We start from the raw sequence: 16422 nt of genomic DNA, 5'->3' as shown, positions 1-16422 counted from the left end.
TTCACAATATATTATAATCAATCTAAAAATTACAATCTAAAAATTAACAATCTAAAAAATGTACATTTGTAGTTGCAATCAAAACACCATACAAATTTATTCATAAAAGGCTTTCTCATTTACCCCATTCTTTTAATACAGGGATATTGGATAGGAGGTAGTTTTGGTTTTTTAGTCCAAAAAGGCTCTAAGATTAAAATCCACATTCAGACCCTGTGGAACCAAGGTTTTTAACCTATGGATCCACCAACTTTCCCTTTGTAGGGTCTTTTTGACCAAGTCTCCTCCTCTCCAATCCTTCTTAACTCTTTCAATCCCTACCCATTTTAAACCTGTTGGATTTTTGTTAAGCTTTTCTAAAAAATGTTTCGGCACTAGATGTTTTACATTTCCTTTCCTTATATTATTTATATGTTCCCTCATTCTCTCTCTTAGTTTCCTATTTGTTTTCCCCACATATTGGAGGCCACATGGACACTCCAATTTGTAGATCACATTTATTGTGTCACATTTTATTCAATCTTTTACCTCAACATTTTCCCCAGATGTCTTACTTATAAAACGTTTTGTTTTCATACTAAATTGGCATGCCTTGCATAGACTGCATGGGAAACACCCCTGATATATGTCACACTTTTTTCACCATTTTTTGTCATACAGGTATGTATTAATTTTTGTTTTATATTGGGGGCTTTTTGAAATATAATTTTAGGTTTTTCTGGGAGAACTTTTTCCAATTCCTTGTCCAAACTCAGTACATTCCAATGTTTCTCTATAATTTTACGGATTTCCTTTGCCTTTGAATTATATTGCGTCACAAAACACATATTAAATTTCTCCTCCACTTTGGTTCCTTGATGTATTTTTTTTTTGTATTTCAATATTTTGTCTCTATCCTGTTTCTTCATGTCCTATAATGTCCCTTGTATATTTTCTTTCCTGTATCCTCTTTCCAGGAACCTATTTTTTAAGATTTTTGATTGTGCATCATAGTCTTTTATACTGCTTCAATTTTTTCTTATTCTTCTAAATTGTCCCTTTGAGATGTTCCTTATCCATTGGGGGTCATGGTTACTTGAGGCCAAAATGTAGTTATTTGTATCTACTTCCTTAAAGAAAGTTTGTGTCTGTAGTCTGTTGTTTGCAATATATATCTGTAAATATAGGAATTCTATGTTTTTACTACTGTAATTCAAAGTGAACTCTAGATTAAAGTCATTTGAATTGATCTGTTGTAGAAAATTTTTTAATTTCGTCCTGTATTAGAGATTTCAATATAACCTCTTCCCAATGTCCCATGAATAAATTAGCATAACTGGGCGCAAACCTCATTCCCATCGCGGTCCCACATATTTGGAGGTAGTGACCCCCATCATACCAAAAATAGTTATGATCCAATATAAACTGCATACTGTTTACTATGAATTCCTTTTGTTCCTGATTAGTGTCATTATCTTTTGCTAGGAAGTGTTGTACAGCCCTGATCCCCTAGAAACTGTGTGGATTCGCGCTCTGCCTGGTAATCCTTTCTCGGTTGCATGCATCAATCCTCTCACAGCCCTGATCCCCTGTTGGTGTTGAATACTTGTATACAATGATTTGACATCCAGAGTGACTAAAAGCCACTCTGGATCCCAATTGCATCCTTTTAAAATATTTAATATTTGGGTTGAATCCTTTAAATAGGATGGCAATGTATTAACATATGGCTGTAGTTTTGTATCTTTATAGTGTGACAAATTGCTAGTCAAGGAATTGATACCTGAAATAATTGGTCTTCCTGGTGGTGTAGTGGGGTTTTTATGAATTTTAGGTAGGATATAGAACAGGGGGGTTCTGGGATGTTTATTAATTATATATTCCCTTTCTGTCCTATTAATTACTTCATCCTGTTCAGCTTTAAATATTAGGGTTTCGAATTTCTTTTGGAAAATCTCACCTGGGTTATTGTCTAACTTTCTATATGTGGTAGTATCACCCAACAGATTTTCACATTCCTTTTTATAATCCTCTACATTCATAATAACTGCACCACCCCCTTTATCTGCGGGCTTTATTATTATTGTCTTGTTTTCTGTTAACTCTTTTAAGGCCTCTCTTTCTGACTTCGTTATATTCTGTTTCTTATTTTGTCCTATTTTTTCTAAGTCTTTTAGCACTAGTTTTTCATAAGTTTCAATGGCTTTCCCTTTTTCTTGGGAGGGTATAAATTTTGATTTTCTTTTTACTGTAGTGGTCATGTTTGTCTCATAATTTTTAATTTCTGCATTATTATTCAGGAAGTATTTTTTTAAAGTTAACTTCTGAATAAATTTCTGGGCATCTATGAATAAATTGAAACAGTTTGGTTGGTTACTGGGTGCAAAATTTAGGCCTTTCTGAAGTACCTTCTCCTGCATTTTTGTTAAATTATGTGTACTCAAATTAAATATTCCTTTCTTTTTCTCACTCCTTTCTGCATCTCATTCCTATAATTCTCCCCTATCTCCATTTTCCCACATTTGCTGGTTGTTGGTATCTTATTCTTCCCCCTTGTGTTTCGTTGCTTCTTGTATCCTCTCTCTTGTGATATCTGTGTTGGTATGGCCAATTTTTTCCTCTTTCCCAATTGGATTGGTGTCCCCTCCCTTGCCCCCAGTTGGTTTGGTGTCCCCTCTCTAAAAAATCCCTCTGTGTTGGTGTTTGTTGTCTTACCCTCTTTTTTCCCATTTTTATGTGAATCTGTTCCTTTTTTCGTGTTCCCCTTTCTTAGTGGGTTACTCAAACTATTACTGAAATCTATATTCAATTCTCGATCTTCCTGATTTCTCCATATCTCGGCTTGTCCCAATTTTTTGTTGGCAAGGGTTCCTTTTTGTTTCTCTATATATGTGTATTTTAAATTGTGCTCCTTATATCTTAATTTATTATTTCCACTATTTCCTCTTTTGTTTTCCTCCTTATCCCTTCCAAATTTTCTCTTTTTTGTGTCAATTACTTCCTTTTCTAGTATGTGCAATCTCCTAGTGGCTTCTAACTCTAGTGTGTCAAATTCCTCCACTCCCTTAAAAGGTTCAATTTCTTTCTGAAGTTCTTTAATTCTTTTATCAACTATTTATAAGTCTTTTGTGTGTTCTGTATAATAAGTCCTATAAGTTTATTGCTACATTCTTCTAGTGATCTATTCCAATTATTTACAAACTCCTCATCTTCCAAGCCAAAGGTTGGTTTTTTGTAGATTCTTAGGGTGAAAAAAGTTTTAAATGAACACACATGGTGATTAAGTTAACTTAACACACAATTGTATGTTTCTTTTTGCATCACAGTAAAAAAGTGTTTTTAGTAAATGTTGGAGGACACTGTGGGTGTGTTTATTTAATATTGAAACTACTACACTATATAAACTTTCTGTTATCTCCCCCCTCCTTTCTGAGGGATACAGCAACATCGTCTATTTCTGTGAACCTTTTTTTTCAATAACTGCATCCCATCGGGCGGGACGCAGTGATTCAGAATACCGTAGCTTTTTTTTTCTTAGGAGAAAATGGAGGCTGGGGAACTGCTGCCATAACCGTGCCACTGTTTTATTTCTGCAAGTTGTCTAAAAAAAAAATGCATTGGCCAGAAGGTTACGGGTTAAGTGCAGGCCCAGGGAGTGGAAGTAAAACAGGCAGGAGAAGGTGGAGTGGGGTGAAAGGTGATGCAGCATGTCGGGTTGAAGATAAGGACCGTGTTAGACAAGGAACGTGTAGGATAAGGAATGGACGGAGCAGTTGAATGAAAATATAAATTATTTATATAAGTAAAGAAGTTAATAGGAAAGAAGAGAGACTACAAGTCTGTTGGGATAGAAACTGCATTTAATGAATATAAACACTATAATAAATGTTATAAAACAGCAATCCGGAAGGCAAAGAAAGGAAATGAAGAGTGCATTGCCGCTGAGGTTAAGACTAACCCCAAAAAGTTTTTTAAGTATATTAAAGATGTAAGTTGAGAGTGTTGCTCCTTTAAATAATGGTACCAGTATGGTTGTAACAGATACAGAAAAGGCAAATGTGCTAAATCAGTTCTTTTCTTCAGTGTATACAATATATCACTTCATAGCTGGACTGATGGCTTAGCTCAATCTAGTCAGTGGCTGACTCAGGATATGATTCATAAAGTTTTAATAAAAATTAATGTAAACACGGCGCCAGGGCCAGATGGCATACAATCCCGGGTTCTAATAGAGCTTAGTTCAGTTTTAGACCGGCCCCTATCTCTGTTTTTTTCAGATTCACTTTCATCTGGTATAGTACCTATGGATTGGAGAAAAGCTGATGTCATTCCAATATTTAAAAAGGGATTACGATTTTAGCCTGGCAATTATAGGCCAGTAAATTTCACATCTGTAGTGGGCAAAATATTGGAAGGCTTGTTAAGGGATCAAATTAAAAATTTTGTCCAAGTGAATGACATCATGGCATCATGGCTTTTTGAAGGATAGGTCATGTCAGACATATCTGATGATGAGGTAAGTACGATGCTGGGCAGTGAGGGGGCAGTAGATGTGAGCTATTTGGATTTTGCCAAAGCGTTATCATGCCCCACAAACAACTGCTCTCTATACATTACGGTGTGTTGGGCTTAATAAAGTTGTTTGCACATGGATAGGAAACTGGCTGCAGGATCAGGTACAGAGAGTGGCTGTTAATGGTACATTCTCTACATGGAGTATGGTAAGGTGGGGTCCCTCAGGGCTTGGGATTGTGTCCACTTTTGTATAACTTGTTCATTAATGACTTAGTGGAGGGTATTGTAAGTAATGTATCAGTGCTTGCAGATGACACAAAACTATCCAACCCAATGAATCATGAAAAGTAGTTTATGTTGAGGAAAATAATTACTTACTCGATTGCATCCATGTAATTATTCATCTTCAATATGAAAAATGCTGAAATTCCAACAGAAAAATATAATTAGACTTATAAAACATGGGAAAGTAACTCTAATTAGTTTACTCGAATACTTGTCTGTTTGTGAAAATGCTTTAAACATAACTTAATAAATTCGTTTTTAATAATCTGGGTATATATGGGAAGATTTGACTGACTAACCTGGAGTAACCATCTCCCACTGCATTTTAAACAAATAATTTGCTTTTTCTCTGTAATAATAAACCAGTAGCTTGTTTTGATATATATATATATATGTATATATATTAATGGGACCTGTTATGCAGAATGGGGTTTTGGACATTAAGGGGCCCATTCACTAAGCTCGAGTGAAGGATTCGAATGAAAAATACTTCGAATTTCGAAGTATTTTTTGGGTACTTCGACCTTCGACTACGACCTTCGACTTCGATTCGAACGTTTCGAACGAAAAATCGTTCGACTATTCGACCATTCGATAGTCAAAGTACTTTCCCTTTAAAAAAAACTTCGACCCCCTACTTCGGCAGATAAAACCTACCGAAGTCAATGTTAGCCTATGGGGAAGGTCCCCATAGGTTTGCTAACCTTTTTTTGATCGAAGGATTTTCCTTCGATCGTTGGATTAAAATCCTTCGAATCGTTCGATTCGAAGGATTTAATCGTTCGATCGAACGAAAAATCCTTCGATCGATCGAACGAACGTTTAGCGCTAAATCCTTCGACTTCGATATTCGAAGTCGAAGGATTTCAATTCGAGGGTCGAATTTCGAAGTATTTTTAACTTCGAAATTCGACCCTTAGTGAATCTGCCCCTAACAGTGACATTCCTCAGGCAAAATCGGAAGTTTACTCAAATACTTGTCTGTTTGTGAAAATGCTTTAAACATAACTTAATAAATTCATTTTTAGTAATTGAGAAGTTGGCATAACTTCCTGATACATATTCCATTTGAATGTTATATTGAGAAGTGGTGCTGCCTGAATAAAGACTCTTATATGTATATATTTATTTAATGAGCAGGGCTTTCTTTGGCAGCATCAAGGGCAAATAAGGTCTTGAGCTGTATTAAAAGGGGCATAGAGTCAAGGGAGGAGGGGGTCATTCTTTCACTGTATAGAGCACTTGTAAGGCCCCATCTAGAATATGCCATATAGTTTTGGTCTCCATCACTCAAACAGGACATTATTGTATTAGAGAGGGTACACAGAAGGGCAACTAAGATGGTAAAAGGTATTGAAAATCTTAGCTATGAGGAAAGACTAGCCAAATTGGGGATGTTCACGCTGGAGAAGAGGCGCTTAAGGGGTGATATGATGACTATGTTTAAATATATAAGGGGGATCATATAATAATCTCTGTAATGCTTTATTTACCAGTAGGTCTTTCCATCTGACACGAGGTCACCCATTCCGATTAGAAGAAAAGAGGTTCCGCCTAAATTTTCGGAAGGGGTTTTTTACAGTGAGAGCTGTGAAGATGTGGAATTCTCTCCCTGAATCAGTTGTACAGGCTGATACATTAGATAGCTTTAAGAAGGGGTTGGATAGCTTTTTAGCAAGTAAGGGAATACAGGGTTATGGGAAATAGCTCATAGTCCAAGTTGATCCAGGGACTAGTCCGATTGCCATTTTGGAGTCAGGAAGGAATTTTTCCCCCTCTAAGGCAAATTGGAGAGGCTTCACATGGGTTTTTTTTTTTGCCTTCCTCTGGATCAACTGGCAGATAGGTAGTTAATAAAAAAAAAAAAAAAAAGGTTGAACTCGATGGACATGTGTCTTTTTTCAACCTTACTTATGTTACTATGTTACTATGTTACATCTTGTGTAAATTATTGGTTGTATTTTTGTATGTAACCTGTATATCAGATTATAACACCACTTCAGCTGCAGAGACCCTCACACTCATTACAGATCCTCGCCCCCCCCAGCCGCCTCACTTCAGACCTTCTCATGCAGCCTATGCAAACCAATCTGCCCCAGCCCGAGGCAGGCAGTGGGCCTGCGGTAGTGGGACCCACAAGGGTCAGGACCCTGGGGACAATATACCAGGTTTTATCATAGACTGTACAGGGAGATATGTATGCAACATATGCAAGTATTCCCCTGTACCAAACACAATTGTTTGAGGGAATAATTGCTGTTTAATTTTAATTATTATTATTATACCATTTTTAGAAGTCCAGGCTTTAAAATATTTATACAAAGAATTTTAAAGGCAAAATGAATTTTAGAAAATCTCAAATTCTAATGCAGTCAAGCATCTGTCACTCCCAGTCAAACACAAGTGGTAACTACACATTAAATCCAAAGTCCAGCTGCAACTGTTGATTTATTACATATCTAAGCTGGCCATAGACGTAAAGATCAGATCGTACAAATCCTTGATTCATACGTTTTTCGGACGATTTTCAGTGGGAGACTGTCACCAGCTTTGTCCAACATAACTTTCGTACAATTGCTGTCAGGGGCAAAACATCGGCTGATCTGTTCTTTTACTACTTTATTTAATCTGAATGGTTAGTGGGAGGTCGGGAGATGAGGAAGTCTGATTGTTTGTGGATTCGAGGATCGGATCTTTGCATCTATGGCCATCTTAAGGCTCTGCTTGACGCAATTTTTAAGTTCTGCTATTTTGTTTGATGACCAACAAATACATTTATCCTTCCTCTAAGGTTCTATCAGACTAGAGATGTTACAGAATATATTAAACTCTGCTAGGTATCATGTAGTAAAACAAATATGTATCTGGTGTTATGGTTACGTACAGTAAATTGTTTTCTAATATTGCACAGCAGTAAGGATGGGTCCTGTTCTTCCTTAGTTATAATATAAATCTTTTATACAGATAGAGAGTTTAGAAGCTGCTCTTATCAGCTGCAGCATAGACTCTGCCTCCCACCTGTCTCATTGAGCTAGTGACTATCATTGATATGAATACTAGTAGTTTAGATACATTATGCATGTGTAACAAGTGTATGGGTCAGGGGTGTCCTCTTGTTACTGTCTACTGTTTCAAGACCTGGGCAGTGTCCTCTTGTTACTGTCTACTATTATCAAGACCTGGGCAAGGGGTCTATCTCCCAGCAACCCCTGGTAGGCACTGATATAATTTGACTCTACAGCTTTAGGTAGGCCCCGCTTATGAATGGAGGAAGGGATACCACTCTGGTATGGGCACACAACATTCACTATTTCTCAAACAACATTGGTTCTTTAAAACAACAAATCAATTTATTGAACAGTGTGTACACAGTCAGGATGCCAATCACTTCCAGCTTTCATGGAGTGTGCTCTCTCTTGGTATAATAAATCAATACTTCAAGTGGCCTTCTTTGTTCCTTCACCAACTTTCTCATTGGGTAGTTTTGCTTGACTCTTGGTCACCAACCCCCTTGTAAGCAAGGAACGTCATTGCAAATAAAAACCTTTTTGGTTCAATTGGGGTTGAAGTTTTGGTGTTGAGGTGGGTAAGAAAAGGTGTGCTTTTAAGGCTTTCAAGTTAGCTAGGACAGCTGAATCATTTATAAGGTACAATAAATCATGCAAAAAAACTATAAGGCAAGCTAAAATTGATATGGAAAAGTATATTGAAGCAAGCAGTAAAAAGAATCCAAAATTATTATTTTAAATATGTTAAAGTAGAAAACAAGGGGTAAGACCTTTAATATCAGAGGGAAGTCAGCTGGTTGATGAAAAAAAAAGCACAGTTTCTGAACTCATATTTTTAGTCTATCTCCACAAATGAGGAATCAGTTAATGAAGGTTTCCCTCTTAATAGTCCCAATTCTAGTAATACAACTAATGATGCATGGTTCACACATGAGGAAAGTCAAAAGAGACTTGTTAAGATAAACAAAGGTCCGAGGGCCAGATGGTATTCATCCCAGGGTACTTAACGAGGTTAGCTCTGTGATTGCCAAACTTCTTTACTTAATTTTTCAGGATTCATTGAGGTCTGGCATAGCGCAGAGAGACTGGCGAATTGCTAATGTGGTGCTGCTATTCAGAAAGGGATCAGTTCTCAGCATCAAAACTATAGGCAAGTTAGTCTGACGTCAGTGGTAGGAAAGCTTTTGGAAGGGTTAATAAAGGATAACATACTGGACTTCATAGCAAATCATAATACTATGAGTTTGTGCCAGCATGGTTTTATGTGTAAGACTATGCCAGACTAACTTTTATGAGAAGGTAAACAGGGACCTAGATTCTGGGATGGCAGTGGATGTGATTTACTTAGACTTTGCTAAAGCATTTTATACAGTGCCACACAGAAGGTTACTGGTTAAATTAAGGAATGTTGGCCTAGGACATAGTATTTGTACCTGGATAGGGAACTGGCTAAAAGATAGACTACAAAGAGTGGTGGTAAATGGAACATTACCACCGTGTGATGGTGAATAAAGGCACCTGTGCAGCAACTTTGCGCCTGTTGGTATTCTTTCCCCAAACTCGTTTGCATTACTGGATTTTGCTTTGGATGGAAGCAGGGGTTCAAGATACCTTTAAGAATACAGCCTAAAGGGTAATTATACCAGTTCTCTATAGTAAATGGAACATTTTCTAATTGGACCAGTGTTGTTAGTGGAGTACCACAGGGCTCTGTACTGGGTCCTTTGCTTTTCACATTATTTATTAATGATCTGGAGGTGGGCATTTAAAGTACTGTTTCTATTTTTGCAGATAATACTAAACTGTGCAACTATAGGTTCCATGCAGGATGCTGCCACTTTGCAGAGTGATTTGTCTAAGTTGGGAAACTGGGCAGCAAATTGAAAAATTAGGTTCAATGTTTATAAATGCAAGGTTATCCACTTTGGCAAAAATAATATAAATGCAAGTTATAAACTAAATGGCAGTGTGTTGGGAGTTTCCTTAAATGAGAAGGATCTTGGGGTTTTTGTAGATAGCAAGTTGTCTAATGATGGGCAGTGTCATTCTGTGGCTAATAAAGCAAATAAAGTTCTGTCTTGCATTAAAAAGGGCATTAACTCAAGGGATGAAAACATAAGTATGCCTCTTTATAGGTCCCTGGTTAGGCCTCATCTGGAGTATGCAGTGCAGTTTTGGACTCCAATCCTTAAGAGGGATATAAATGAGCTGGAGAGAGTGCAGAGACGTGCAACTAAACTGTTAGATGGATGGAAGACTTAAATTATGAGGGTAGACTGTCAAGATTGGGGTTGTTTTCTTTTTCTTGCTAAGGGAACATGATTACACTTTACAAGTACATTAGAGGACATTATAGACAAATAGCAGGGGACCATTTTTACCCATAAAAAGGATCACCGTACCAGAGGCCACCCCTTCAGACTAGAAGAAAAGAGCTTTCATTTGAAGCAACATAGGTTGTTCTTTACAGTGAGGACAATGAGGTTGTGGAATGCACTGCCTCGTGATGTTGTGATGGCTGACTCTGTTAATGTACTATGCAGGGAATTATCCCTGTGCAGGCATGGGCTGGTTGATGTCTGTGTGGGGTTAACCTCACCTGCCGAGCGTTTTCTTGATTGAGTGTACATGCCCGGCAGGTGAGGTGATTTTCGCTGCTGTGATTGGTCACAACCTGCGGCAACATCGTGCAAGTTCTTTGGCGAAAGGCAGCAGAGGAGAAGGACTGCGGCTGAGGACTCGAGGATGAGCGCCGGCATGGATGTCTAGCAGGTCCTGCAGTGGGTGCGGAACTCCGCCAGCGTTGAAGATCTACGTCGGCTTCTGCAGAACTGCTCTAAGGACCCGCGCGTACACAAGGAAGTGACAGACGACGATGCTATGTCAGAGGAGGTGGCCAGCGTGCTGGAACGGGAGGCGGAGCCTAGCCAGCTGTAAACATCTCGCAGGTAGATTGTTCGTGGAAAGAAGAGAGCTGCCTCATCCAAGAAGATTACAGCTAAGAAGCTGGCCAAGAGGAGCACCGCAGCCCAGCAGTACCCAGAGGGAGAGTGGCCATCCATTTCACCCCCAAGACAGGAAGCACGCACGGAGGTTCCAGCGAGGTCCGGCACATCAGGGGGGGAGGCAGTGGTTCCAGGAGCAGTTAGTCGGTCCGCTGTTGCAAGTGGGCCTAACTATAAAAAAGCTGTGTACAACGCTCAGGAACTGCTGCCTTTACCCATAGCAGGACCTTCCACATCTACAGCAAGCCCTAGACCAGCACCAACAGCACAGGAAGCAGGTTCATCACAGGGACAGAACGTCGCAAGTGCCTTAGGTAATATTGAACTACAAACTTTCAGAGAGGTGATTAACTCGCTATCATCATTATTTAACAATATAGCTCCTGCAGCTAATTCAGGTTCTAAAGTACCTGAGGTCTGTTAAAAAGATGCTTTAACATGTAACACTACACCATTGGGTCTGCATCTTAGCGTTAAGGAAAAAAATGTTAGAGGTGAATATATGGACATTTTGTCATTCCTTCTGCAAAAGATTTTAAAATTGACAAGGTAGATAACGAGGAAGACAGAAGGAGACCTATAGCGTGTACTTTTCGGAATTGGTTGCAAGCCTTTTGTATCTATGCTAATGTGCTGACTTAGGACTGCAATTGTTTAAACATGCTGATATTATCCTGGAAGCTTACAAAAGTTATCGTGGATTATCATGGTATTTCTATGACGATAGATTTAGACAAAAAATGTCAGTCCACCCAGAAGTCACTTGGGGAAATAAAAATGTAGATCTGTGGTTAGGAATGCTAGCTCCTAGACCCCCTATTGCTGCGAATACCACAGGTAAGAATCCAGCTGCCAAACCAAATTGTTGTTGGGCTTATAATGAGTCAGTGTGTAAATGGCAGGCTAATTGTAGATACAAACACAAATGTTCAGTTTGCAACGGTAATCATCCTTCCTTTCGTTGTGCAAGGAAATATGCAGTTAACCTCAAAACATCAAAAGAGCAGTCAGGAAAAATTGACAAACCCCAGTGAGTTGGTTAAAAATGTTGCCTTAGCTAGAGCTCTATCCAAACCAACAGATGGCCATGTTAATTAGGCAAAGTTTTAGTGAAGAATTTCATATTCCAATTGAGAACATTAAGCTGTCAACATGTGTTTATGATAATTTGAAATCAGCTCAGTTACATGAGGATGTGGTCAGGAATAAAATACAAAAAGAGTTAGAATTGAATAGGATTCAAGGTCCATTTAACGAATTTCCATTCCAAAGGTTCAAAGTGTCACCATTGGGGGTTGTTCCTAAAAAAGAAGTTTGCACATTTAGGTTAATTCATCACCTATCATACCCTTGTGGCAATTCTGTAAATGATGGAATTGATGATAATTTATGTTCTGTTTCATATACATCCTTTGATCAAGCCTTGGATATTCTTAGAAAATGTGGGCAAGGAGCCCTTATGGCTAAATCGGATGTAGAATCTGCTTTTTGATTCTTGCCTATACACCCAGACTGCTATTGGGTATTAGGTTTTCATTTTGATGGAAATTATTATTACGATAAAAGGCTAAATATGGGTTGTGCACTATCGTGTTTTTATTTTGAGGTTTTTGCCAAATTTATTGAATGGGCTGTAAAATTTGAATCCGGATCTTCTTTTGTTATCCATTACTTAGATGATTTTTTGTTTATTGGCCCAAAGGAAACAGAAACTTTCTGTCATTAGGGTTTTTATGTGGATAGCGAAGGAGTTTGGTGTGCAGCTATCGGAGGAGAAAACGGTTGCACCTACAACATTAATACAATTTCTTGGTATAGAAATTGATTCAGTTAATATGGAGTTCAGGTTACCTATGGAAAAATTGGAGAGGCTGAAAAAGTTAATTTCTCAAGCTTTAATGGTTAAGAAAATTGAAATTGAAGGAACTACAATCTTTGATTGGGCATTTGAACTTTGCCACACACATATTACCCATAGGAGGGTTTTTAATAGAAGATTAGCAAGCCTGATGGCAGGAGTTAAAAGTCCCAATTTTCATATTAGAATCACAGCTGATGCGAAGGAGGATTTCAAAGTTTGGCAGCAATTTCTGATATATTTTAATGGTCTCAAAAAGTCATGTTGGCAAAAGGAATTTCCTGACAGTGATAGTTTACAATTATTTACGGATGCAGCTTCTTCAGTTGGCTATGGTGCATTTTTTGAAGGTCAGTGGAGTGTAGGTACGTGGCCTCAAAATTGGATAGACACGGGATTTTGTCTCGTCTACAGTTTGGGATATTCTGGGGACTAGAGGAAGGAGCGGAAGTGCAAGGAACTGCGTGCCCAGAGTATCTATGGGATTTGGTTTGGTGAAGTTAAAAGAAGCAGTAATTAACTGCTGGAATTTCTTTCTTCCTAAAACTTATGGGTAAGTTTGACTTTACTAAAATACACTTGGTAAAACAGATATTGAAAGGTATAGCTAGAAGAAATAAAGCTGTGGATACAAGGAAACCCATTACGATGGAGTTGTTGAGTAAGTTGGTATTTGTTTTACCTGGAGTTGCTTTGAGTGATTATGAATGTATATTGTTTAGAGCTGTATTCATAATTGCCTTTTTTGCAGCATTACGGGTAAGCAAAGTGGTTCCCCCATCAAGAATAAAACAGGGTGGATTGCAGGTTTGATGATTTAACCATTATTGATGGAAAGTTAAAAATAGTTGTGAACAACTCTAAAACAGACAAGAATGCAAAAGGTTTAATCTCATGGTTAGGTCCTTTGTACAATAGCACCTTATGTCCAATCAAATCTTTTTTAGATTTCGCAGCCATTAGACAGAAGCTCACAGGTCCATTTTTTCTTCACCAGGATGGTAAATTTGTTTCAAGATTTCAATTTGCCAGCTTGCAAAAGATGTGCTTACAAAAACTGGGCATTCCTACTAAAGGCTTTAAAACACATTCGTTTCGGATTGGGGCTGCTACGCAGGCGGCTATTTTGGGTCTCAACGAGAACACAATTAAAGCTATGGGTCGTATGGTTTACAATTCTGTTTTATTTTTTAGGCTTTAGGCCCTACGATAAAGATCTGTATGCTAGGACACTCCTATATTTTTTGGTAAAAAAGGAGGAGAGCACGCATCAGATCATATGGAGTCAATTTGAGCTTGGACAGACAAAAATGCAAGATATTATGCATGGGTATCAGAGGTTTAATCTCAGTGTTATTACAGATGCTTGTTAAATGGGGTTACCCAGACATAATACTCATTCATCTTGGTGGGAATGACATTGGGAAGAGTAGAACAGTTGATTTAATGAGCCAAATTAAAAGAGATCTTTTGCAAATTCGGGCAATGATGGAAGATGTGATCATTATTTGGTCAGAAATTGTGCCGCAATGGGTTTGGTTTTCACCAGAAAAGAAACTGCTTGAAAAATGCAGAAAGAAAGTAAACCATTGTGTGAGCAAATTTTCAAAAACTCTCAGTATTATTGTATTTAGACACTTTGATTTGGAACCAGTTGAATTGGGTCTTTATAGAACTGATGGTGTTCACCTGTCCGACATAGGGAACGATATCTTTAACAATGGTTTACAGACTGCACTGGAGAAGGCACTTTTTATTGGAGGGTTGTCAAACGCAGTTAGAGGTTTTGAACGCGCTTGACATGGTGGCCATAACAAATAAATATGGCATGGATATTATAATTTGATAAGTTTTGAATAGTCTCATGGTGGCCTGCTGGGCATGAGCAGAGGCTGGCCGTTTTTTTTTATGATATCAAAAAATTATAACTTTTGTTTTAAACTTTTGTTTTTTAAACTTTTGTTTGTAGTGTTAAAATGCTAATAAAAACAGTGCTGCGGCCTACCCTCCAACCAAAAAAATGTGTTCCTGGTTTTTTGTGTGCAATTATTTTCTATGTATTTTGTTATATTATGAGTACATCATACCTAGCCCATGTCTTTAAGAGTGGCTTGGATGATTTCTTGGACATTAATAATATCAAATGCTATTGTGATACTAAACTCTATAGTTAGTATAGATATGGGTATATATATATATTATTTATGTGAAAGTATGGAGGGGTGTGTGTATGGATATTGGGTTTTCGTTTGGAGGGGTTGAACTTGATGGACTTTGTCTTTTTTCAACCAGAAAAGGCACAACAGACTGTAGAGGTCAGCACTGAAAAGCTAGGGAAAAAAAATATATAGCAAATAGGGAATATACAGTATAGTGTAGTAAGTTTTTTGAGAGTTGTAAATCAACACCTTCACCCACTTGTGTATTAAGAGTACTGCTTTCCTATTCATTAATTGAACACCACGTGCAGGTGATAGGTGGGTACTCACAAACATTTCAATATAAAGCCAGCCTATCACAAATGTAGATGGGATATCCTCCAGGTGCGATCCTTGCTGCAGACAGATGTGGAACACACTGATAGTGTTAAATCTTTTATTACTTAAAAAATCTTAATAAAAATGCACTCATAATTTTGTAGTAAGAATTAGGCATATCAAATCATCCCTTCAGTTGCTCGCCTATGCTTTTTAGCAGAACGAGACGCTGGTGGTTTGACTCTGAGCCGCAGTGTCCTTCCCTCCGCGTGTAGGTTCCTCAGCGCTTGGGGATAATGTCACTTACCGACTTCCACAGAGGTGCAGATTGTGTTTGTACAAGTTCCACTTCCTTATTACCAGTCCTGGTTGTCTAGGTGATGCATCTCCTATATAATTTGCATTTATTCTTTCTTTCATGCGTCCCATTGCCATGGTAACCATGCGCTTCGCTAAAAGTGTTCCACATCCCAATATTTAAAATCTTCTGTCATTTCACACAAATATACATATTTTGGAAAATCTGATGGGGAATATGCACAGCAATACGGATTTTTTATCTTAGTTGAAAAGTTTTTTGGGGGAAACACTGAAATCAACTTCAAATACTTGTTTGTTTTTTCATTAATATTTTTATGTTTTAAAATTAAATTTTTATTACGTATATGAATCCATCAGATTTTTCTTATGACAATATTCACAGTTTTTAAAAATTATTTACTTCCCACATACATGAATTCAAAAAATCTCATCCTAAAAAACATATTAATTGGTCAGATACTGTCAATAAAAAGTTTCTTATAGAAAATACCTCAAGTTAAAATCTCCATCTACTCTCACATCTACCTCTATAATGTTTCCCCCTCTCCATTTCTTACTTAGGGTTTCTATTCCCCAAAACAAAAAGCCCTTAGGGTTACTGCCGTGTATCACCTTGATTCTATGGGATTCTACACCTTTTTCTATATTTAACAGGTGTTCTCTAATCCTGTCCCGCTGTTTTCTATTTGTTTTTCCTATGTACTGTAGGTTACAAGGACATTGTATGCAATAAATTACATTTTCAGTTGTGCATTTGATACTTTCCTTTATCTTGTGTTCTTCTTTTGTTACTGTTGACAAAAATGATTTATTTTTTGTCCGTATCTACATGCCCTACAGCAGGCACAAGGATGAAAACCTGCCCAATCTTTTACTGGCTTTTTTTTATTCTCTCTGTTTGAGTTAATGAGTTATTTGTTTATGGTTGTTGGCTCGTTTAAACACTATTGTTGGGTGTTGGGGTATTGTTTGTT

At 37.7% G+C, this 16422-nt stretch overlaps 1 protein-coding gene across 2 annotated transcripts in view; it reads right to left on the bottom strand.

The window, feature by feature from the left end:
• Positions 1-16422, bottom strand: part of eps8l3.L (EPS8-like 3 L homeolog) — a 57306-nt gene that overhangs the window by 32747 nt on the left and 8137 nt on the right. For both annotated transcript variants that reach the window (XM_041581999.1, XM_018241130.2), the window contains exon 2: positions 4873-4915. In XM_041581999.1, coding sequence (XP_041437933.1) covers positions 4873-4898 — 26 coding nt within the window. In that variant the 5' untranslated portion in view covers positions 4899-4915. The remainder of the gene's footprint in view (positions 1-4872; positions 4916-16422) is intronic.

The sequence above is a fragment of the Xenopus laevis genome, chromosome 2L, assembly GCF_017654675.1.
Source record: "Xenopus laevis strain J_2021 chromosome 2L, Xenopus_laevis_v10.1, whole genome shotgun sequence".
Taxonomy (NCBI): Eukaryota; Metazoa; Chordata; class Amphibia; order Anura; family Pipidae; genus Xenopus; species Xenopus laevis.
Note: the sequence above shows the minus strand (reverse complement) of the source record. Positions and strands in the feature narration are given on the sequence as shown.